This window comes from Bactrocera oleae, chromosome 3 (genome assembly GCF_042242935.1).
Source record: "Bactrocera oleae isolate idBacOlea1 chromosome 3, idBacOlea1, whole genome shotgun sequence".
Classification (NCBI taxonomy): domain Eukaryota; kingdom Metazoa; phylum Arthropoda; class Insecta; order Diptera; family Tephritidae; genus Bactrocera; species Bactrocera oleae.
In genome coordinates, this window is record NC_091537.1 from 64,693,040 (window position 1) to 64,719,842 (window position 26,803).

At 39.0% G+C, this 26,803-nt stretch overlaps 2 protein-coding genes across 2 annotated transcripts; one reads left to right on the forward strand and one right to left on the reverse strand.

Annotated features, from left to right (window-relative positions):
* Nucleotides 1-656: 656 nt before the first annotated feature.
* LOC138856112 (uncharacterized) lies at nt 657-26,803 on the forward strand (the record flags this gene model as incomplete). The annotated part of the gene is made up of 2 exons (XM_070106530.1): nt 657-2,436; nt 26,563-26,803. A coding segment is annotated over one exon (1,359 nt), but the record flags the coding sequence as incomplete, so codon positions are not given.
* Nucleotides 16,617-18,051, reverse strand: LOC106623294 (venom allergen-1). Its single transcript, XM_014242751.3, has 3 exons — nt 17,828-18,051; nt 17,364-17,761; nt 16,617-17,309 (listed from the first exon to the last, which is right to left on the reverse strand). The coding sequence occupies exons 1-3, from the start codon at nt 17,969-17,971 to the stop codon at nt 17,039-17,041; spliced, it is 813 nt and encodes a 270-aa protein (XP_014098226.1). The 5' UTR covers nt 17,972-18,051; the 3' UTR covers nt 16,617-17,038.

The window sequence follows — 26,803 nt, forward strand, 5'->3', positions numbered from 1 at the left end:
GGGGACTCTGCTTCTACATAACTGCTCCACTGGCTTCTGGAGGTATCCAATGTTGTGCACCGATTGTCCCATTACTTTCCTAAGTCGAGACGATTGTAAAAAAAATATTTCCACGAATTTATTTTTTGCTTTCCTTACTTCTTTTTTGTATGAACTTAAGAGGTGATTCTAGTTATCCCACTCCTCTTCTCTTTGGGATAGTTTGGTTAAATTAAATTGCTTCAATCTTTTTGTATACTACATGTTACTTAACAAGCAACCTGGTTGGCAAAAATCCTCCGCTGAACCCTCCACGAGGGTGCCGACTGGAAATAGATACCACAGGTTCACGTCGTTAGTAGTGAGGTGTCTAGCTAAGGTCAGGCTTCCTATCTGGGTGTTCGGTACTCTTCGATAGTGCAGCATCCAGATAGGAGGTCTTACCATGGTAGGAGGTAAAGGGCTGGATCAAGGTGTCATGCGACCCGTGCCGAAGATCAACCTGGCTGGGGGCCCTTAAATAGCCCAGTCTCGCACGGAGCTTACGGATACCTGGCGCCCTCCGTAATAAGATAGCCTTACTTGCGTAGCGGGGGCTATGCGCAAGCGGACATACTTTCCCCTACACTCGTGGGTCCAAAATATGAGCCAAAACATTAACTTTATAAATAAAAAACAAAAAGGAGTCCGGACCTCCTTCAAAAAGACCGGAGGGAGCGGGTTGCTCCCAGAGAAGAGCAGCGTTTGGCACGAGCTCGACAACAGCCAAAGCGAGGGCAGGAGCAAAGCTTGGTCCTGGAGCAAAGGCGAATACTAAGGGGGCAGTAGCCAAGGCTGGCGCCACAAAAACAGCAACGCTGGAGGCAGCCCATACCAACCCCTGTAGCCGAGGCTTGGCAGCTAAGCAGGAGAAGGTAGGAGATGCTAAAAGCGAAGCTGCCAGTAGTGGGTCAGCCAGAGAGTGGCCTTCCTTCAGGATTGATGACCCGGCAAAAGCAAAGTATGCAGAGAGGCGACGCGCTGCATACCTGTTGAAGAAGGTGGAGCTGCAACCGCCAAACAATGAGGAGCTCACAAAGGAGCTCCGAGAATCCATTGATTGCGCGAGAGCTGTCCTACCTAACTTCAAACTAGAAGCGCCGGTAGTGGCAACAAAAAGACAAAGGTCCGCTGAAGAGGCTAAGCCGTCAGCTAAGAGACCGAAAACTAAGGGCGTGACGCCCGTAAGATCTTTTGCTGATGTGGCCCGAAACCGCATTGTCATTGGTGTACTGGATGAGGGTGATCCCGAAGGAAAAATCCCCAGAGCCCAATGGAAATGGGTGCAAGCCGCACTGACGAATGTGGCTTTGGAAGTGCTACTTAGCAATCCAGGTCCACCCCCGTCATGTGCGGATGCCGGATGGTATCAAGGGCAAATAAAGATGATAGCGTGTGACGACGAGAGATCGGTCCAGCTATATAAAGCAGCAATAGCTAAGGTGGGAGAGGTCTACCCCGGAGCCAAATTGGTGGCGGTAGACAGGAAAGATATCCCATCCCGACCGAGAGCAAGGGTATGGATCCCGGCTACACCATCGCAGCCGGACCAAATAATGCAGCTCATAAGAGCCTGCAACCCAAATCTGCCAACGGAGGGATGGAGATTCGTCAAGGCCTTTGACGACCCCGCAGCAGAATCTGGAGTGGAGACGAAGCGAGCCACAATGCAGATTCTGCTGCTTCTAACAAAAGAATCCGTAGAACCGCTAGCGAAAAGTGGCGGAGAGATCAACTACGGATTCACAAAAGTAAAGGTCATGACCTACAAATCAGACGCCGATGCAGGAGAAAACTTGGCATCGGAATCGGAGTGCGAAGTCGAGGAAGATCCAGTGGAGTCCTCGAGCGACGCAGAGATCACGGATCAAGGTGAGTGTACTTCGGGGTCTGAACTTGCGGACAGACTCTCTAAACTCTACACTGAGAGTGAGCTTTTAAGCGACTCTCATGATGATGCAGAGAAGACCATAACTAATGCGTCTTCTCCAAATTAATTTACACCACAGCAAACTAGCGTCTCTAGCCCTAGTTAACCGCATGGCAGAAGAACGGCCTGACTTTGTCCTCATTCAGGAGCCATGGGTTAACGGAGGGCGTATTTGCGGTCTGAGGACACCAGGGTACAATCTATACGCGAATGGTTGTGTAGGTAAGCCTAGGACATGTATATTGGCTAACAAAAAGCTTAATGTCTTTTTATTACACAATTACAGTAGTAACGACACTACGGTGGTAAGCTGGGAGACGAGCAAGAGGAAATACCGGCTCGCATCATGCTACATGCCGTACGACGAGGTAGCAGTACCATCGCAGCTGTTCAAGGAGACGCCGAAGCATCCAAGTGTTCGATCATACTTGGATGCGACTCCAACGCGCACCATAATCTATGGGGAAGCACGGACATTAATGAAAGGGGTGAGTTGCTCTTTAATTATCTAATAGGAAGTAAGCTTCTGTTATGTAACAAAGGTAGTACGCCCACATTTATAACCAGAAACCGACAGGAAGTATTAGATATAACACTGGTATCGGAAGAACTGGTGGATAAAATAACACATTGGAGGGTATTGGAAGAACACTCCTTCTCAGACCACCGCTACATTGAGTGTATAATTGAAGAAAATGTAGTTAGGGAAGAGAAATTTAGGAATCATAGGAAAACGAACTGGCAGATGCACATGCAGGAGCTAAAAAAGCGTATTCCTATGATTCCACCATTCCAACCGGAAAAGAAAGAGGACCTAGACATCCTTGTTAAACGATTCACAGAGTCTTGTCGTCAAGCACTAGAGGTAGCTTGTCCATTAACGCACAGTAGGGGAAGAATTAGACCTCCTTGGTGGACCCCAATACTTAAGAACATGCAGAAGAATTGCAGAAGGCAATTCAATTCTGCCAAACTATCCCAAGAAGATATAGAGTGGGATAACTATCACAACCACCTTCGGGCATACAAAAAGGAGGTAAGAAAAGCAAAAAGAAATTCGTGGAAATCTTTTTGTAGCGACATCGAAGATACAGCAGAAGTGTCCCGACTGAGAAAGATAATGACACAGTCGAAACACAGCATCGGATACCTTCAGAAGCCAGATCACAGCTGGACGGAATCCAGTAAAGAGACTCTGGGCCTACTAATGGACACTCACTTCCCAGACAGTTCCGAGAACCTCACAGGGGGGCATATAATGGGGAGTGAAGTAAGCTCGGAGACCCCTCCGCTAGACATAGTGTCAGATGACAATGTTTATTGGGCAATAGGCAGCTTCAAGCCTTATAAAACGCCGGGACCAGACGGTCTATTCCCGGCCCAATTACAGCAATCTTTGAGCTACACAATAAACTGGATAACAACCATGTTTAGAGGGGCGCTGAAATTGAACTATATTCCCTCGACATGGAGGGAAGTTAAGGTGATATATATCCCAAAGGCGGGCAAAAGCTCACATATTAATCCAAAGGATTTTAGACCAATTAGTCTTTCATCATTTCTTTTAAAAACGCTGGAAAGACTAATAGAAATACATATAAAGGACATACTAAACCCAAGAAAAATGGCAGTTTCGCAGCATGCGTACTCGAAGGGTAGATCCACAGAAACGGCATTAAGCTCAGTGGTAGCAGAGATTGAAAAATCTCTGGAAATAAAAGAATACACCCTTGTAGCCTTCCTAGACATAGAAGGTGCCTTTAACAACATCCAGCCGAATGCCATATTGAGCGCGCTTAAAGATCTGAGCATATCTGAGCCTCTCCGGAAATTAATTGAACAGATGCTCTTGGGCAGGTCAATTATTTCAACGCTGGGAGCTTCAACGATGTACAGATCTGTCCGAAGGGGTACACCCCAAGGAGGCGTGTTATCCCCACTTCTCTGGGTCCTGACAATGAATAAAATGCTTGTGGACCTAGAAAAGAAGGGGGTACATGTTGTGGCCTACGCTGATGATGTGGCAGTCTCGGTTAGGGGCAAGTTCCCGCACACCCTCGCTAGTCTCATGCAGACAATACTAAACGAGATTAATCGATGGGCCGTATCATGCGGACTGAATTTAAATGCTAGCAAGACAGAACTAGTATTGTTTACTAAGAAACACAGTACTCCCGGTGGCTCACTGGCTGTACACAGCAATTGTAAGGCCGATCATGACCTACGGGATAGTAGTATGGTGGCCAATTACAGAAAAGAAATATGCGATTAGAAGCATGGAAAGTATACAAAGAGCAGCTAGTATTTGCATCAGTGGAGCTCTCAGAACTACGCCAAGCCAGGCACTCAACATAATTTTACACTTGCTGCCAACAGACTTATATTGCAAGCAAATGGCAGCGAAGTCAGCTCTAAGACTGAGGGAAGCCTCCCTATTAGTCGCCTGTAACAAGGGACATTCTAGGATACTTAGGAAGTTCCCGGTTCTTCCCATAACTACGGATTTTCGCAATCCGGTGGAGCTGAACCTAAATTCGGTCCTCAATATTACCTTTCCCTCCAGAGAGGAGTGGGAACGGGATGTAGTGGACAAGGAAGAAGGGATTAGCTTCTATACGGATGGTTCCAAACTGGATAACCGAGTAGGCGGCGGTGTCTTCTCGGCTAAGTTAGATACCAAAATCGCCTTCCGGTTACCAGACCACTGTAGTGTCTTCCAAGCAGAGGTCACTGCAATTAAAGAAAGCCTTCTTGTACTAACAAAAAGCGTAATAACAACAAGAAGTGTATTTATATATACAGACAGCCAAGCGGCTTTGAAATCTCTGATGTCTCATAGGATTTCGTCGAAGACAGTGAAGGATTGCCATGATCTTCTAGCGGATCTGTCATCCTATTTCACTATAAATCTGCAATGGGTTCCAGGACACAGTGAAATCCCTGGTAACTGCGTAGCAGATGAACTAGCCAGAGCAGGCACCACCCTACAACTAGATCCTGGTAAGGTGGACATAAATATGCCTCTGGCTACGTGTAGATACCTAATCGACAAACATGTCATTAATATAGCCGAGTGTCAGTGGAATCAATCCCTGACCTGCTCAACCAGCAGGCAAACGTGGCAAGAATGGAATATGAGCCGCACATGCCGACTGTTAAAATTCAAGAGGAATGACATAAGAACTCTCGTAGGAGTACTAACAGGCCACTGTCTAATAGGCAGACATGCAAGTAGACTTGGCGCCCCATATAACGACTATTGCAGAAGCTGTCAGGAAGTAGAAGAGGAGGAGACCATTAAACATCTTCTATGCGATTGCGCAGCACTATATAGGAAAAGAATCGCAACCATGGGTCGTGGGTTTCTTGACGACGTCTCGGAGGTTGCACAGATAAAACTTGTCACACTGATGAAGTTCATCAGAAGTACGGGGTGGTTCAGAGAGGAACCAGTAGAGTGAGGGGATCACAGTCCCAGTGGTATCACAATGGGCCTCCTAAAGGCCTAAGTGTGTCGAATGGCAGCCACTTTACCTACCTACCTACCTAACAAGCAACCTCTATTGCTTCTTGACAAGAATATGTGAACTGTTTAACGAAGATGTCTAAGTTCTATTTGTTCTTTGGTTGAAATTGCGGAATCATAGGTATACGCAGCTTGCACCCATTTCCATTGGGCTCTGGGGATTTTCCCTTCGGGATCTCCCTCATCCATCACACAAATATTAAAGCGGTTCCGGGCCACATCAACAAATGATTTTGCGGGCGTCACGCCCTTAATGTTATTAAAAAAATGAGAGACACTCAATTCAATGTCACCATTATAATTAGGCCATGTTATTGTAGAAAGTTCTGTATTTAATTTTTTTAAATTAGCTTTTGCAAAGTTAAACCGAGTACAGAAGCACGAAGTTTGATGATTGTTATCCCGTACAATGCCTGAGATTTCGACAGATATTTCCAAAGCAGGATGATATGAGTCCTCTGGTAGAACAAGAGGATTACTCTGAATAACGGAACACTTTGCAGAGGTATCAACGTATACTAAATCTAAGCATTTACCAAATTTATTCGGAATCAAATTAATTTGGTTCAGACCCAACTCGGACATTTTTTCGAAAAACTCATTAAAACATGACCGATTGCAAATCGGCACGATATAGTCATCGAAAGGTTTCCACGAAGCACACGGTAAATTGAAATCACCTAATACAATTATTGAATCTGCATTATTTGCCATCGAGGTAGCACTATTTATTAAAGAAACATGCTGCATGTATACAGATAAGTCCGAATGGGGTGGTATATAAGATAGGGTTAAATAAATAAAGCAACTATTAACGTATACTCTAATACATTTAAATTCAAATGAATCGGTCCCTGGAACAAGAATATTTTCAGATGGGATAGAGGAATGCACGGCAAATAGAACACCTCCACCGATTCTGTTCAGTCGATCACATCTAAAAATTTGAAATTCGCTGTTTAAAATCTCATTATCAAAAATGTGAGGTTTTAACCAAGTTTCTGTAAATCCAATTATATGGACATTAAAATTGGAACTGTTCAAATACAAGTCAGTTAATTTTGTATTAAGACCTCTAACATTTTGATAATAAATGCTTAGCGAATTTCTACCAATCAGTTTTTTATATCGGTGGTTGCTTTTGGTAATTTAACACTGTTTTCCTCAGTTTGACTTCTAAATTTAGGTTTAAATTCGCGTACAAAAGTCCCAGATGGCCAGAATGAACTATCTAAGATCTTTTTGAATGTTTCAAGAGATACGTCTATTTTAAACGATGATATACTTCTATCATAATTGAAGTTAAATTTACGTATATTGATATCATCGATTTTTAAACGTGACGAAATGTAAGATTTAATGTCCTCCACCAAGGTATCTTTGGCAAGTCTCGAAATAAATATAGACTTTTTAGGTGGAATAACTGTCAAGTTATTAACTGATGCTACTAAGTTAATAGGGGGAGCCTCTGGAATTGTGAGACACTTATTACTATTAGATAGAGCTTTTGGGGAATTGAGCTCTTTGGAAGTTGACGGCTTATCACCTTGAGGGCAAGGAGAAGAGAGATTTATTAGGTCATTGGGAGGAGACGTTCTTTTCTGAACAGAAGAACTAAGTGTTACTTCATCGTTTGGTCTTTTGGCCGACGGCTTTGCCTCTTCAGCAGACCTTTGTCTTTTTGGCTGCCACTATGGGCGGTTCCAGTTTAAAATTAGGTGGCTCCACCGCTAGCTCCTCCTTATTCGGCGGTTGCAGCTCTGCCTTTCTCAGCAGGTGCAAATGTGCAGCTAGAAGGCTGTAAAATAAATCGACCACGCATACATATGTATGTAAGCATGTCGGAGAGAGTTAAGGATTCCTTATTCCCTTCACACACACCACATAATTAGCATGAAAATAAACTAAAATTTCGAAAACAACGTCATCACATAAACACATAAAATCTTTATCAACAAAAATAACAATATTATCAGGTAACCAACAATATTCACCGAAACAATTATTAATGCACATTTTAGTATAAATAGTCGTAAGATAACTAAATGATGTATCATTAAAAATTAGTAAGTGAATAAATCAAGAAGTGCACGTCGCTGCATTAAATTTTTTTTTTTTTTTTGATCAAAAACAAGTCTAGCTTGTTAACTGGGGGCTCAAACCGAATAAGCCACATATTTATTCTGAAAATAACAAGAAAGAAATAAAATACAAACTTCACGGGAAGTAGGATTTTCAACACTAGATGTCTGAAAAAAGTGTCAACTAACTGGCATTGAATAAAAGTAGTAGGTCGCAAGCGTGGACTTTTATGGAAGCAATAAAAGACCACAGCCATCATTCAAAATAATATAGTGCCGTAGGAATTATTAGGCCAAAAATACGGGGCCAGCCGCGCCGACACCCTCACAAGCCACAACACGAAAATGAATTTCTATTCAATAATCAATCGGTTGAACTACACATTTGCTGATCAACGTCCCTTACTGTTTTATTGGATGAAATGAAGAAGATTATTCAAGGAAGAAGAACGCTAGCAAAAGCGAAGTGCCCAAAGCACTTAATTTGGCCCTTTTCAAAATCAAGATGTCTAACGACCAAAATAATACGGCTATGAAAGACTATGTCAATCAAGAAGCGGTTAGGACATTTGTCCGTGAACTTAGTTCGAAATACACAAGCGGAACTCTTTACAGTAACAATCCAAACAACCTGGAATCAGCATACGCGATTGCATGTACTATATATCAGGACAATCCAAATCAACAATTTGAGATGCAAACTACACCCTCAAGATTCAACCACAATCATGGTTACAAACCTCTCTTCAACCAGCCAACACAACCTTACCCACACCAAGAAGACAGACACCATCACCAATACAGGCCAAACGTGATGATGCAACGAAACGATCAACTACCAATAAAGCAAGCTGCATCCGTACCTATCGATGCGGATAGTTCAAGACAATACGTTCAGACAACAACTAATAGTGGTAACTATAACAATCCAAATAATATAAGAGGAATAGGGCATATACTTGTAGTAGTCAAAATGTTACATAAAGAATTAAACAAATAAACAAAGAGAAAGAAGCATACTTACAATCTGTAGATTTTTCCAATTGTGAAGAACAATATGAATCAGGGAGTACTTTTTTAGGCGACTAAACGGGTTGCCCTGCATTCAAATAAAATGTGGTCTCACTGGTACACCCGTTAGTTTATTAATATATACCGGATCCACTACTATATAAAAAAACTATATAAACAAAAATTGTAACAAAGGTAACTCTGTTAGGATAAAACCAATTAAAACCAAAACCACCCTACACGGCTATTCAGTCATAGATTAAAACAAAAAATAATCACTATGTATGGCCATCATCTAACGTTTTTCGAAAATAACGAATTAAATGAGTTCGACATGATCCTTTGAGACCAAGGATTACGACAAATAAAAGCAGAGATACATTTATTAGATTATAGTTTAAAATACAAGAAATAGTTGGTTCCAAAAATCGAACCGAAAATTAACTTTACCATAAATAATGAAGAGTTTAAAGGTCAAGTAAGTGAACATATCTAAAGAAATAATTTTACTAGTAAAACATTTCCTTTTACAACCACTATACAAGCATCAATTAGGACTAAATCAGAAGATCCGATATGAAAGTACCCATATCCTATGCCTGACCATGAGTTTGTCAGGAAAGAAATTGAGAAATTGTTGAGTGAAAGAAGAATTCAACCAAACAAAAGATCTTATAATTCACCTTTATGGAATGTTCCAAAAAAGGGCACCGATGACCAAGGCAGACCCAATTTACGGAGTTTGTATAAAAGAATCAGATGGAATTTAAAATTATGTTATATGGGAAGCAGGTATGGTTGTAGTCCAATTTCCTTCATTTTCGCATTGTAACATAGGAATAACATAAGAATATTATGAACCGAATTTGATTGAAATCGGTCGAGCAGGTCCCGAGTTATGTGATTTCACCTAAAAGTGGCCGGATCCTCGCCATCATCCAATTGTGACACCGACTCCTATAAAGCCCTATTGTGCCATCTAGAATTTAAAGTAGTCCGATTACGCCCATCTACGAACTCGTCTTTGCTTTTTTGCCAAGGAACATGTGTACTAAGTTTAATCAAGATATTATTTATCTATTGTAGGCACAAAGATGCACAATTATTACAAAAACATATTGATCGATTTTCGACATACAAGCTTAATATAATATTATCAGGAAAAGATTTTTTTCGAACTTCAATAATGTATTTCACAGATTGACCAATATTTTCGATGAAAAGTTCGCAATAGGAACTGGGGTCCACATATCTAGTAGTTGGGGGCTTTAACAGTTGTGGACTGATTTTGACAAATTTCAGTCATAAAAAGGGACATCTCGAAGCCACTAATTGTGAAAAGTTTTATCCGGATACATTAATTGGCCCTTGATTTGTATACAGGAAAGTGAAAGAATGAATTGGAATTTAAAATTGTGTTATATCGGAAAAAGGCCCAATTTGGTCGATATCTGTCGAGTAGGTCCTGAGATATGCGTGTTCACCGGAATGTGGGCGGTGCCACGCCCATCGTCCGGAATTTTACCCCGACTCCCTCCTCTTGTATCCTAGGTGTAAAATTTATTGTGTTTGGCGTATTTATACTCTTGCAAGATGTTGTTACAGAGTATAATAGTTTTGTTCACCTAACGGTTGTTTACCTAAAACTAAATGAACTAGAATATGGAGTTACATACATAGAAATCTTTAGAAAAAGGGCGTGACCCAGCTTTCTAAGAGGTTTAATGTATATATCTCCTAAGCCCCTTAAGGTACAACAACTAAATTCGCTCAAGACAAATCTCTTAAGCACACCTGCCGACACTGTAAAAATTATTGAAATCGAGGAATCACGCCGCCCACTTCCCATATAACGTTTCTGTTAAAAACTACTAAAAGCGCGATAAATCAAGTAAGGAAGGGCGCGTGTAAACGAACATTTCATACTCTTGCAACTTCTTGAAAGAATCAAAGACGGGGGATACCTTGAGTTGTTGGCAAAACCTCATATTAAACAAGTAAGGAAGGGCTTAGTTCAGGCGTAACCAAACGTATTATACTCTTACAACGTGCAAGGATACCTCAAAGACAGTATTTGTGAAAAGTTCTATCCGAATATATCCATTGGTGCTTGATTGGTGTACTGGAAAGTGAATGATTCATATCGAATTTAAAATGGTGCTATAAGAGGAGTAGGCGCCCATTTTCGCAATGTAACATAAGATCGACAGGATTTTAGTCAAGAAGGTCCAGAGATATATGTATTTACCTAAATGTGGGCGATTCCCCCCGACTACTAAAAAGCACTCTTTTATTATCCTGAGTGTAAGATTTAATGTCTCTGGTGCATTTGGTTTTTGATTTATCGGGCTTTAAGTAGCTTTTAACAAAACCGTTGTGGGGGAGCGCGTCATCCATTTATTATAGGATTTGTCCTCAGCATTTTTAGGTTTAGAAGATATGTATGTACATTGAACCTATTAGAAGGCGGGGCCACGTCCATTCTTTCAAAATTTTTAGTTCACAGGTGCATACCCCCGTACCAAATAACAAATTTTTATCTCAATTTAGTGCTTAGTTATGGCATGTTAAAGGTTTTCGATTAATGGCGTTTTGTGGACGTGGCAATGGTCCGAGTACACCCACCTAAGAACTCGTACTTACGTTTTTGCCAAGGAACCCGTGTATCAAGTTTCATTAAGATATCTTAACTTTTACTCAAGTTATCGTTTGCACACGCGCACGGACGGACAAACAGACAGCCTCTCGGAATTCAACTCGTCTCGTCATCCTGATCATTTATATATATTATACATAACCCTATATCTAACTCGATTATTTTTAGATGATACAAACAACCGTTAGGTGAACAAAACTATTACACTCTGTCGCAAAATGTTGCAATGAATTCAATAATCATTATTCGACAAAATCGTGGATGATTTAGGTTTAGTTCAATTAGTCAATCAATTAGTTTTATAAATATAATTTTATTCCAGTAAGCGAAATTTATAAAAAAATCACTCTCAAATGCTTTATATCTGAAAAAAACTTAACCGAAAAGACTAAATTTAATATAATATATATTAAGTGGATGTGCAACCAGAACATCGGTATTGATAATATTAGGGATATGAGATTAAGACCTAGGTCTAGACCAACTCCATTCATGTTCAACGCTAAACCGTTAATATAAAAAGGATTGTTAGAATAACTGATATTAGTATACGTATGTATGTATGTCATAATATAATCTCATATATTTTCAACATTAAACTAAAGTATATCCAATATTATACGCTTAAATAATTTTGCTCAGATATTATTTGTAATCATTGATATATATGGTATAAGGGCAACTGGAAGTTTGAAAATCTTAAGTATATAGAGGCTAGGGAAATATTGACTCGATTCAATTAATTTTTGGCGTACAGAATTACTATTATCAGGAAAGGATTCTCATTTAATTTCAAGTATATATTTTACACATTGACCGATATTTTCGCTAAAAAGTCATAGGCTCTGGGGTCCACATTTCCGGTAGCTAGGGGCTTGAATAGTTATGGTCCGGTTTTGACAATTTTTAGACCTGAGTTTGCATACCTGATGCCACAATTCTTGCACAGTTTTATCCCGAGATAATAATTCGTGCTTGATTTGTATACTTTGTATACTGGAAAGATAACAAGAAAAAACGTTAACTTTGGTTGCACCGAAGCTATAATACCCTTCACAAATACAAAGGCTCCTTACAAAAACTTGATTCCGATCGTTCAATTTGTATGACTGCTATATGATATAGTGCTGAGATCCGAACAATTTCTTTGGAGGATACATTGTTTCATTAACAAATGAAAAAGTTATATGCTATAGTGGTCCGATATTGTCCGTTCCGACAAATGAGCAGAATCTTAGTGAGAAAAGGACAGGTGCAAATTTCAGATAGATATATTAAAAACTGAGGAACTAGTTAGCGTATATATAGACGGACGGACAGGCGGACAGACAGACGGACATGGCTAAATCAACTCAGCTCATTTATGTATATATTTTATAGGGTCTCCGACGTTACCTTCTGGGTGTTATACACTTCGTGACAAACTTAATATATCCTGTTCAGGGTATAAAAATCATGTGGAATTTAAAGGTGATTTATGATGATATACGGAAGTAGGCGCGGTTGTACTCCGATTTCGCTCATTTTCGCACTGTGACATGGGAATGTTAAAGTAATAATAAGTACCAAATTTGTTTGAAATTGATAAAGCAGGTCCGAAGTAATGTGATATCGTCCAATTTTGACACCCGCTCCTAGTAAGCTCTCTTTTTTTTTGTTTTTTGTTTTTATAGTAGGGGGAAGCATCGAAAGCCGAAGTGCAGAACTTAAATCCGCTAAACCTAACCTAATCCCAACTCATGTCTCTCCCACGGAACCACTGGATTAAGTATTACTTCATGGGAGAGAAAAGGACATTTAAGTCTCGGACTGACTGACTCCTAATCTGTTGTAAGTATCTCTGTTTTGTCATAATTAGAGCTGAAAAATACGTGTTCAGAGTCTTCTATGCACTCTGTACACGTCGGACAAAACGGACTAACATCACGATGAAATTGGAATAGATACTTTCTAAAGTATCAATACCCACTCAAATTTAAATTTAGGAAATATAGGTCCCCGTGTCGTCTGTCTATCCACGAATAAATGTCCCGAATCAGTCTGGGGGTCCATCGTCCTTTAGATGAGGATTGCCACCGTTGCTGCCACATTGTTAGACTCTTGGTTCTCTCCTCTTTTTTTACTCCTGAAGACGGCACTGAGAGCTGGTACAGTCGCGCGAATTCGTCCACCTGGATGTCAATAGGCGGCATGCTGGCTAATACTTCAGCAGCATCACTTGATATCGTTCGAAAAGCTATTATTATTCGGATTGCAGAAAGCCAATGCACTGCGTTTATTTGTCTAGCATATGATTTTATGTCTAGCGCTTGTATCCATATTGGCGCTGCATATAATATCACCGAACTCATCGCTTTTGCTATTAAAAACCGCCGGTTGGAGTGCACGCAGCCTCTATTGACCATCATTCTCGATAGAGCATTATAAATTTTATTCGCTTTACCGGAAATATGCGCCAGGTGTTCTTAAAATTTTAATTTGGAATCAAGTATTACTCCCTGATACTTCATCTGCGGCTGTGTGCCTTTCTTTCACCTTCCTTGTGCTTATGAGCAAAACTTCAGTTTTCTGCTCGGCCAGCTCTAAGCTCATGGTAGCAAACCATTGGCGCAGACCATTTATGCAATCGTTGCATTTGAGCCTGAGATCATCTAAATGTTTAGCCACTGCTACCACTATGAGATCATCCGCATACGCTATTGTTTTCACGTTTTTGGTTGATGTATTCTTAGTACCCCGTCGTACATCAAGTTCCATAGTAGGGGGCCTAAACCCGAATCTTGCGGTACTCGACCAGAGATAGTGTAGCTCTGAGTGCCCTCGTCGGTGTCGAATAGCAAAATGCGATTTTTAAAATAGCTCGTTATAATATTTACGAGATATTGGGCAGTAGAGTAGTTAGCGCGCAATACTTTTTTGTGCCACCTTTCCATCTTTTGCCACTTACTGCACATTTCGCAGTATCAACGACTTCTCTTAGTGCGTCAATAGTGGACCTCTTTTTTGTAAAGCTGTATTGTCTTTCTGATAATTCGCCAGCTTTCGGATTGCTAGCTCCAAGCGGTTTCTTACAATGCTTTCGTACACTTTACCAGTCGTGTCGTGCATGCACAATGGTCGTTAAGATGAAGGTTCATCCGGTGGCTTTTTTGGTTTTAGGAGCAGTAACAAACGTTGTATCTTCCAGGGGTCGGGGAACACCTCTTCTATAATACACGCATTGTACATTTTTACAAACAAACTGGGATTTATAGTCATGGCTTTCCTTTGGGCTCTGTTGGGTATGACATCTATTCCAGGCGCTTTGTTGCTTTTTATTATTTTAGCTATGGTCAATATTTCATCTTCAGTGACCAACAATGGTGGCTCTGCAGCATCGTTTCGTGGCTTAGCGAAGGAGATAGGGTGGTGTGTCGGAAATAGTGACCCGACTACTCTTCTCATAAAGGATGCGCTAGTAGGCTGCTGGGACTTATTTTTAAATTTGGACATGCAAATTTGGTACGTAGTTCCCCGTGTTCGCTTCATTACAAAGCTTTTCGGAACTATTTATTTTGTTGCGGGTAATCGCTGACTTCAGGAGCTTCTTATGCCTTTTAATCGTTTCCCTAAACTCAATATCATTTGTGCCATTCTGGTTACGCTGTAGGCGACGTCTGGCTGAGTGACAAAGTTTCGTAAGCGTGGCTATTTCCTCGTTCCACCAATATACTGGCCTTCGTTTATTTCGGTGTGTTGTCCTACGCATAGTTACGTCGCATGTTGCGACCAGTTCTTTCCGCACTGCGGATACCTAGTGGGCGGCGTCTTCACCTTGTGTCTTTGCCGCACTCCAGACTATCTCGAAAACGTCTTTATTGAAATTTTTTTGGCTCCAGCTTTGCCTCTGTGAAGAATTTTGGGGGGGGAAACGTTTCCCTAGAGAACAGAACTTCAGCAATTATAGCCGAGTGATCGCTATTTGTGTAGATGTCTGACACTTCCCACTTAATGCGTCTGCTCAATGTGTCATTAGTAAACATTAGGTCTATTGTGGAACCTTAATTTCCTTTTTGGTAAGTATTTTTCGTGCCGCTATTCATTAACGTGCGGTTCGTTTGGCTCAGGAATTCTAAAATAAGACGCCCACGACAGTTTGTTCTTTTGCTGCCCCAAGCAGTAGACCATGCGTTAAATTCACCCGCTATTATTATTGGCGATTTGCCTCTGGTTTCCAGGGACAGTTTCAGGAGAAAGTCCTCGAAATCTTTAATTGATGCGCTGGGACGGGCATAGCAGCTTACGAAATATATGCCTTTTATTTTTGCCCATGTGAAACCATTGTGAGCTTGCCTGGAATGCGACATAAAAGGTTTCTCTTTACAAGACCATATTGCTGCCTTGCCAGTACTGTCTGTGATCCAAGTGCTTTCCGAACGCTGACAGTATGTTCGCTTAATAACGCGATATCAATATTTTTGTCTATAATCGTTTGTTTGAGCAGGTCTTGTGTTGCAATACAGTGATTTAAATTTAGCTGCAAATATCCTCATTTTTTAGTAGCTCTCTTGTGCCGTCTTGGAAGTAAAATTTAATGTCTCTGACGCACTTATTTATGATTTATCGCACTTTTAATAGTTTTTAACAAACCGTTATATGGAGAGTGGGCTTGGTTAACATTCGATTTCGCCTATTTTCACGCTGTCTTAAGAAATGTCAAAATGATTTGTGTTGTGCAAATTTGAGTGATATAGCTCGAATGGGCGGCGTGATTACCCGATTTCAATAATTTTTACAGTGGCAGGTGTGCCTAAGAGATTTGTCTTGACCGAATTTAGTTGTTGTACCTTAAGTGGCTTAGGAGATATATACATTAAACCTCTTAGAAAGCGGGTGCTTCTTGCGACTGTGAACCCCCATGCCTAATAACAGTTTTAATATCTTAATTTAGTAATTAGTTATGTCCACTTATAAATTTTTGTTTAATTACGTTTTGTGGACGTGGCGGTTGTCCAGAGGGGCGGTCGGAGAGACAAACAGTCACTCAAAATTCAACTCTTCTGGTCAACTTGATCATTAATATATATGTAACACCATATAATTTACCTAGCTCGTTTAGTTTTAGGTGATACAAACAATCATTAGGTGAACAAAACTATTATAGTCTGTATCAACATTTTGCAAGAGTATACAAAAATTATAAACCACATATCCATACCATTAATTTTTTGTTGACGCTCCTTGAGGTTTCAGCCGTTTTCATAAAAGCAATTATCCAAAGTAAGCGAGCTATTTAGTTTTAATTTAGACCGTAAATAATCATACTACATGTACATATCATGAGAATTTTTAATCTTAATCTAATTAAAAAATAAACCTATAACTTAAACAAAAAGAAAATTCTAATACAAAACATTACGCTCTACAAAAAAGAATTTATTGGGGTTTTCCTTACAGTTATTTCTTTAAAAGTTATACACTCTTAAATATATACATCATGTAGTAAGCATTCGTGCAGTATACCATGTCGCAAGAACAATAAAGAAATTTTTGAGTTACTAAGTGTTTTTCAAAGCTTTAAATATACAAATTTTTGAAATGAAAGAAATTTCCCTAATATAGCACAATTAATAATCATTTCACAACCCATGAGCTTAATCTCAACATATTAACGAGTTATACTCCCGAGAGTTGTGATCGTGGGAAAAGTATACTCGTAGTACCACTTTCTGTTTTAATTTTGTCATTAAAACAATCTGGATTTTAATTACCACGACTAAAAACTGTAAATTTAGATATCATTTGTTTTGGGTTAATACACAGATCTAATTATGAGTCTAATCTGTAAATATCTTTCCAGTATTTTCACAAAGATGCGGATATTTACTACTCTGTACGCTGTCATAATGATCACATTCGAATGCTGACGAATTTCCTTTTTTATACATGAATGTGCCCGCTACATTAGTTTTTGAGTAATTACAGGTAACCTCAATACAATAAGATCCAAATGAACAGTTTTGACATAGCGCCAGACCACAACCGACGAAAGCTGCACGTTCGTTTGCAATGGCAGAGAAGTGGCCGATATCATGCCAGTCGGCAGCGCTGAAAATCGTACGAAAGTCACTATGTTTTTGATTACAAATTATTTACCCCCACCCTTTTGGAAATTCTTCTACCATTTGATTGCCATCATCCACCAATACATATTCGCTCCACCAATCATCCACCGCGTGCACTACCACGTCTGTTACCGTTTCTGGCTTTATATTTGAGCCCAGTATATGGAGGTTTTGACCGGAGCCTGGAAATCGCTCAGTGGAACGACAGGCGTCATGCTTCATATTACAGCGTTTTGCATGGTGCCCAGCTATATAGGCTAACTCGTCATCCCAAATTATTTCGCGCATCCGCGTGGCTTTTGGAAATTTTCCACCTCCTTTGAAAGTTTGTTCACCCCCTGCTAGTTTGTTACGGTACTCGTTGTGTCGATCCACATAAAGACGTTTAATTTTGCCTGTCAATGGCAAAAGTCCAAGGAGCTCGCCTGCACTAGGCTAAGAATAAAGATTAGTGCTTTAGGCATGTATCAATAATATAATATATAATATAAATACACTTACCACATCATCCGGATTACACATAAAATGCTTACTTGTGCCACACAACTCCTTCTGCTTATCACAATAATAATAAGCATTGACGGAAACGCAAGGCCATATCGAAAAAGCGACTAGATAAAAGCGAATGTTGAGAAAATTTGACATGCTATTATATTTATGGCCTAGTACACATATAAAATAAGGAATATTGTAAGAAAAATTGAAAATATAAAAAATTTTTATATTTCAATTCAAATTAGATTACAATTTCATTGAAAATGTACAAGTAGCATTTGTGAGAGATTCAATAAAAAGTGGTATTATTAGTCTATGGCATGTGTTAATATCCCAAAAACGACAATTTGTCAAAAGTAATTGGATCCGTAATGTTAAATGCAGTTGTTTTGCCTTGTGTTTTTTTTTCATTTTATGATTCCAAAATGAGTTTTTCAAAGATTTCCCATGCGTTTTTTGAGTGATAACTAAATACGAATAGATTGTAAATCACACAAATTCATCACTTCGTAAACAGAAAATTCATAAGAAAAACAAAAAACAGTTTTTTGACATTCTAGATACAGACACTTCTTTCGTAAGAGGAAGCACGCTCAGTATGGACACAGCTTTATATAATTGAATCATGGTCTGTGGCAAAAATTAAAACAGATGGATTCCCGATTATTATCGATAAATGCAGACAACAAAGTATCTCAGGCAAAACGTTGACACATTAAAGTAGTAGTAAAATCTCAAATGGGAACTTAACATAAAATACCATTAACTTTTATCGTTTCACGTAGTGCTATTCGAAAGAAAAAGAAAATAATAAAGATAATTAAAATTTATAAATTTGAACACAATAGGACTGAGAATAATGTTTCGAAATACCTTCAAAGCAGATTCGCTACCGAATTAAGAGAGAAATACAGGTGCATACATTTTATTGATACCAGCTTGCTTTAGGAAAAAAAAGGTGATAAAGAATGTAACAAAATGAGTTATAAATAGAATAAAAGAAGAATTGTAGTATTATAATAGTATCACATCTTGATTTTTTTCCGTTGAATACTCGTAGAAATATAAGGATACACGAATATCAATATATTTAGCATAGTGGCTAAATGAGCCTATGTTGTTCCCGAAAACCATCCCCACAAACATACCTCCCATACAAGTATGAACGACACACAATCTACATCATACAATATTTTTGAGATTTCTCGAAAACTTACACGAAATTCAAGTACAATGAAACCCTTTGGAATGCCGTTTAGTTTATTCAAATCGGTTGAGCCATTTAAAAGTTATAAGAGGTTTACATACATCCACACACACAGACATACATCCACACATACATACAGACATACGGACATCATCGTAGAAATGTTCGGGAAAGCTTCCTCGACCCTCAGAACGTCGAGATCTGTTGAGAACTCGATTTTTGCAAAATGGGGTTAAACCAATAACTTCCCGATTTTTAGAAAATTTTCAATTTCTGTATAACAAATAAGAGTCTTGTATCTTGTTGTGGAGCTTGGTTATGGCAATTTATTTGTTATTGATTAATGCCGTTTTGTGGGCGTAGCACTGGTCCGATTACGCCCATCTGCAACACCAATCGTATCTGTATCAGCAAACATGTGTACCAATTTTCATAAAGATATCTCAATTTTTACTCAAGTTACTGCTTGCACAGACGGACGACAGACAGTCACCCAGATTTCAACTCGTCTCTTCATCCTGATCATTTATATGTATATGTATATATGTATGTGGTGACAACCACATTGAACATATCTTTAAATTTATTTAATTCATGCATTCACGGGTTAATATTAAGTTCATTTATATTAGTACAACTAAGGGTTAAGTTATCCTACATTCTACTTTACACTGTTATCCTAAGAATTACACTACTGCTATCTCTCTTACATACATTAATTATATTATGATAGCAGACGTGTATTAATAAACCAAGATACCACATACTTGTATATAACACTATATCTAACTCGGTTAGTTTTGGTGATACAAACAACCATTAGGTGAACAAAACTATTATACTCTGTAGCAACAAGTTGCGAAAGTATAAAAATGAACACACAACGGCGCACAAATAATACCAAAGATGAAGTGATCCTAACAACAAAATTCAGGAATTGGAGAGAAATATAAAAGCACACGTAGACGTACATACACGTAATTACATACACTTTATTCCCCAAAAGCCCTTGGAGGAAATCATAGTTAGTCATTTCGATTCCCTTTCATATATTTATGAACATACATACATACACGTATGTAGGGTTTTTATTTAAAATCCAATGTAAATATAAACCTCCGTTCACTTCAATGATTACACTCCTTCTTCCTTATGTGCTAAAAACTACAAGTATGTTGACCGTTACTATTTCTTAGGCCGCTATGATGGACGCTTCGTTCTTTCGTTCAGTCAGTAGTGCCAATTTCGTATTTGTCGAGCTACCGTATTTTTCCTACAATCGGCCGTCCTGACCTATTATTCGACCTCGAATAATTAAGTCCACTTCTTTATATTTTCCGCAACTGTCATCGTTTCCTTTGGTCTTTCCGTATTTTCTACCTCTTCGACCTCGTATCTGTCATGGTTTAGTTGAGCGACTACCTTGTATGGTCCCAAATACTTCGGTCTCAATTTCGTAGATACTCCAAACTGAGTTTTCTTTATAGCTACAATATCCCCTATGCTGTATTCAAATCCTTGTTGTTGTTTGTTCGATTAAATGTCTTACAATTTTTCTTCTCAACTCTTCTATTTCTAGGTCTCTTAAAATTTCTTGTAAATCTGGGTAGTTTGTCACACGCATGTTCAATCCTGTGGAATTCTCAAGGGTGTCATTTTGGTGGTGCGAGGTGCAGTTTTGTTTACAATCTGTTGTACTTTTGCGACTACCACTGAGTCGGATTACTTTGAGATTTCTTAGATAGCATTGGAACCACGGTCCTATGAACGCGTTCCACCTGTCCATTGCCTCGTCGGACACCGGTTGCAATCAACAGGTGTTGTACTCCCTCTTTAGTGCAGTACTTGTTAAAAGCGTTTGATGTGAAAGCCGCCCCTCTATCCATTACGATTCTTTTCGGATTGCCGAAAACTGTCGATTGTTTCTCTAATTTATCAATTACCTCTTCCACCCCGGTTGATTTCGTTGGGTATGACCAAACTAACTTCGAAAAGGCGTCTATAATAACTAAAATATGGTTATACCTTTTACATGTTTCAGTTAAAGGACCCACGTGGTCGATATGGTAAGTCCCTAGTGGTTCACAGGTTTTATCGATCGGCGTCAACAAGCCGTCTTTCTTACCCCTCTTCGAATCTACAATTATGCACTCCACACATGAACTTACTACATTTTGCACCTTTTTGTTCAAGTTTGGTATGTAATAATTTCTTTCCACCAGTTCCTGCGTCTTTTTTGCGCCAAAATGATCCTGGCAATGTGCTAGCTTAAAAATTTCGTCTTCCATACTAGACGGTACTACTAACAACTCCTTAACGGGGTCACTGTAAGTATAACAAACAATATGCGCGACTAAGAGCATTTACGTGTCTCATGCGAGCTCCTGATCTATGTTCAACTACATAATTGTATTCTTGCAGTTACATTATAATCCTGTCAGGTACGTCTTGTTTCTTGACAGTCATAGTGAAAGGGTTACAATCGCTTACTATTTTAAACCTAATATCTTTTAAGTATATCCACCATTTTTTAAGGGCTTTCATAGCTGCCAGAACCTCAAGTTCAAACGCACTGTACTTTTCTTCTGTCCTCAATGTTTTACGACTCATATATATATATATCAATAGGATGCAATAGATTGTCTTCTGGGTCCCTTTGCAATAAAACTGCGCCATACCCGAATTTTGACGCACCCAAATATACTTCTGTTTCTGCATTTGGATCGAAAAGTTTCAAAGTGGGCGCGTTCACCAACGCCCGCTTTAGTTCTTGAATGGCTAAAAGTTTTTCCTCCCCAAGAATAAATTTTTCTTCCTGGCGAAGCATATCTGTTAGCGACTTAGCAATAACTGCATAGTTTTAAATGAACCGTCTGAAATATGAAGTCAAGCCTAAGAACCGCTGTAATTCCTTCTTGCTCTTTGGTAAGGAAGAACTCTACCATTTTCCACGGTCAACCCCAAGAAATTAATAATTTTCTTTAAACTTTGACATCTATCCCATCTGATGTGTAAACCGTTTTTACTTGCATGCTTTAATACTCTTCCTAATTTCTACCGACCTTCTATTTCATCCTTGGCGGGAATGGCGATATCGTCTATGTATATTATAACAGTTCCATCTGCAAGCATGTCCTGGAATATTGCTCGTATGTAGCGACAAAATACCGCCGGTGAACGACTGTCATTGGAAAATTGTCTCTTATTATTTGTTCGTTAATTTTGCGAAAATCACAACAAAACCGTTTTGTTCCGTTTTTCTTTGTAACTAACACAACTGGCGATGCGTATTCCGACACACTATTCTGTATAATACCCTCCTTAAGCATTCGTGCGACCTCTTCGTCAATACGATGTTGATCCGCCTGCGACACCCTACGTGGTCGCTGAAATATCGGTTTCTCGTTTTTCAATATTAACTTCATCTCTACTGGCCCATGACTAGGCATCTTAGGGCAGTAACTATCAATCTAACCGCTTACTACTTTAGCGACAGATGCGATAGATCCACTCGATCTGTCTCCTCGCATATTCCAGTTTCAATTGAACACAGTACTTCAAACTCTTCAATTAAACCTTTGTCACCCATGACTTCAGATCCTGTTTCTACTACGTATTTAGTAATGTTCTTTTGTCCCCTGAAAACCTTACCCCGACTATCCCCATAGTCTCTTAACTCACGGTGGGTTGACACAACCCCTTCAACACCACCATACACACCCTCAGAAGCCATCCCAGCTCCGGCGTGCCTCGCTGCTATTTCCTAACTACGTGAAATGTTACGTTCCATGATAGTCCCTCTACTGTCATTTCGGCCGTAAAGCTGCCTAATGTCGTAAGCACGCCTTTGCCAATACTAAACAATCTCTGTTTTTCCCCAGTTAGATCTATCTCTCCTAACATCAATAGGGTATCATACCTCATGATACACGCAATGCATTCTGTATCTACTAATGCATTAAAGGTAAAGCCATTGATAGTGGCATCAACGAAAATCATTCCACCTTTACTGGCAGACGTTTCCACTTTGCTATCAACCGTATTTACCCGCTCACTTTTAATCATTCTGTCTCTCTGTTCTTTACACTAATGCGCCTTTTATTACACTTAAAACAAATACTCTTAATCGATCCGGTTTCCAGACAGTCCCTCGCTATATGACCTTCTTTGTCACATTTAAAACACTTCTTTTTCATCAACCCTTTACTTTCTGTCGTAATCTGTCCCACGTATCCTTTGTTTGCAGCTATTTGTACACCCCTAACTTTCTCGTATATGCGAATTTGTTCCTTCATATTGCCCACTGTCTTCGCTTGATATAAAATTCCCTTGTTTGCTTTAGCGTCAGGTATACCATCTACAAAATATTCTATTATACCCTTTTCATCGAGCGATATTGGCTTACCGATTTCGATGATGAAGTATAAATATTCTTGTAAACTTTCTTTTGTATGTTTACGTTTATTTCTTAATGCTCAATGCACTTCGGACGCACATAATTTTTCCCCAAACTTAGCAATAAGAGAGCGTTTCAAACTACTCCAGTCTCTTACACCCACCAACCCACGCACAAACCATTTCGCTGCCTCCTTGAGCAACTGCTTCGTATATACAAACCGTTGTAGATTATTCCACCCTACTGTGTCAGCTATCTCGTCAAATTCTACAATCCAGTGGTGAACGTCACAAGTATCATTTCCATAAAAATCCGAAACGCTGTCTTGAACATCACGCAACGTAAACAACATCTTTTGCGCATTTGCTGAAGCAGCTAGAGCGTCAGCGTAAGACGAATTTGTCGATTCATTCTCGCTTTCGTCCTCAGCTTGCTCGTCCCCGAAAACTAATTGTTGTTGCAGGCGCAATTGCAACTCTTTTTTTCTGCCCGTAACGTCCAACCCTAGCTCCCTTAACTTCTCTTTTAGCGTCTCTACTATCATTGCCCTAATTTTCTCAGCGTCCATCTTAGTGCCGTTTCACACAGGGATTCAAAAGAGTCTCATACCAGTTTATTGTGGGCGAGGGGACGACGAGGAAAGACGAAGGGACCGTGCTACTCGTGTTCGGGTGGCACGCTTTGTGTTCTTGTTCGTAACAGCTCGCTGCTACCCTTTTCAGCATTCCTTTTCACTTTCAAATTCTTTGAATGGTCGCAAGAGCGCTCGGTTTCAAATGAATTCGATCGCAAATTTGAGTTCTGTTATCTATTTTTGTATGTAATATGCAAATACGTATGCATAGAATAATAGAAATATTATGACAAATTGTAAATAAGGAGAAAATTAAGATATAGATTATGGAGTAAAGAAATTATGAGTTTTTAATACTTAAAGATTAGGAAAATCCTATTATAAATTTGGCCTTGATAATATTAGTTGCGGATATTCAATACATTCTTGTGGATTAGGGAATTCCCGTCTTTAGTATTTCTTTGAAACTATTTAGCGGGCAGGTACTTGTATTATGCATATTGTTCTACCATATTCATGGTAATTCATAGCATGCAAAATGTGTGACCATCATCTCAACATACAAATGAAATAGGCAGCACGCAGTGTTGCGCGGTGTTGCGCAGTCGAACTGCACAAATATTTACGAAAATTTTGTGAAAAGGAATGCAGAAAAACTAGACTCGAGTTGCTGGACTCTTTTTGACCGTGTGAATGTCCAGAGCGACACCAAAAGAAAATTTGAAAAAACTCAGACTATTTTGAATCCCTGTCTGAAACGGCACTTAGACGGCTTTTCCATTGGGACTCTTTTGACCCTCATATTTTTCAAATTCTCTTTTGGTGTCGCTCTGTGCATTCATACGGTCAAAAAGAGTCCAGCAACTCGAGTCTAGTTTTTCTGCTTTCCTTTTCACAAAATTTTCGTAAATATTTGTGCGGTTCGACTGCGCAACACTTAGATCGTGTTGCATATATCATTTGTATGTTGGGATGGTGATCCCACATTTTGCTTGCAATGAATTAGCATGAATGTGGTAGAACATGTAAATATGCATAATACCTACCCGCTTAATGGTTTCAAAGAAATACTTAAGACGGGAATTCCCTTATCCACCAGAATGTATTGAATATCCGCTACTAATATTTTCAAGGCCAAATTTATAACAAATTTCCTAATCTTTAAGTATTAAAAATTCATAATTTCTTTACTCAATAATTTATATCTTAATTTTCTCCTTATTTACAATTTTTCAAAATATTTCTATTATTCTATGCATACATATTTGCATATTACATACAAAAAATAGATAACAGAATTCAAATTTGTGAACGAATTCATTTGAAATCGAGCGCTCTTACAACCATTCAAAGAATTTGAAAGTGAAAAGGAATGCTGAAAAGGGTAGCAGAGAGCTATTACGAACAAGAACACAAAGGTCCCTTCGTCTTTCCTCGTCGTCCCCTCATCGGTTTGGGTTACAAAAGAGTCTGTGTGTAAAAGCGATCTAAGCAGCTAGTGGAAATTCACTGGGGTTTGCACAGGCTAACAGCCAGCTTTGGCGTACTGGGAATCTCTTGCGTAGAACCCCTAACCAAACTATCTTCTCTTAGTTTTACATATGTGTTATTACAAATTGTCTCTTCAACAGAAACCAACGTCACTAGCTGCGCTGACCAACGCACTGGTACAACGCTTTCACCAAAAAACCGTTTTTCTACCACCACACACCTGCTAACTGCAACTTCATCATTTTAACGCCAAATTTGGGGGATGCTATACTAAAGTTTCCCCAAGTTTTCCGCCAATTTGATGGTTATTAGATGTATCACAAGTTTCATTCACTTTGCTCTATCTTATTGACTTATACAGATTTTAGACGAATCTTCACGAATTCTGATTAAATAGTTTAGATCACGCTTTGAACTATTGTATCTTATTCACATATAGTAACAGATCAGCATCATTTATTTAATATTATTTTTTAGCCGAAACTGTAACATATTCCATTTTTTACATTCGAATCACAATCCCGGTTGAGCCCCCATTTGTAGGGTTTTTATTCAAAATCCAATGTAAATATAAACGTCCGTTCACTTCAATGGTTACAATCCTTCCTTATACGAGTATGCTAAAAACTACAAGTATGTTGACCGTTACTATTTCTTAGGCCGCTATGATGGACGCTTCGTTCTTTCGTTCAGTCAGTGCGAATTTCGTATTTGTCGAGCTACTGTATTGTTCCTACATGTAAATTAAATTACAGTGTATACTTTGTACCAAAAAAAAAAACTGTAATAAATTACCAAAACCGTTCAATATTTTTGTAACGGTTGGCAAGTTGGTTTAAATTACGGGTTCAAATTATGAAAAGCCGTTAATGTGTGTATGTATAGGTATGTACATCCATACATGTTAGATATACAAGTATATATATGTATGTATACATAATAATTGACTATAATATATAATAAATGACTGCTTGTAAATGTTTACCTTCGTGTAGTCAAACACAACTTAGCAAACACAATATACAAAAAACAAAAAAATTTAAGTATTTAAATATTGACAATATTTCCGATAGTATCTCTTATAGTTCAAACAGTCACCGACGCAAAACCGTGGACCGAATCAGCAGATACGACTTATTTTATGAGTGCGCAATGTAAATGAACACTCACCACCGCGTCTACCATCCGCTTCTACAGACCGTACGGAAATTGGATTTTTCCCGTAGAAACGAGTGAGCTGATTGCCAGTATCGATATTTTATAGTAATTAAAATATAAACTTGATTATATTTGAAATATTCTTAAACTAACTCA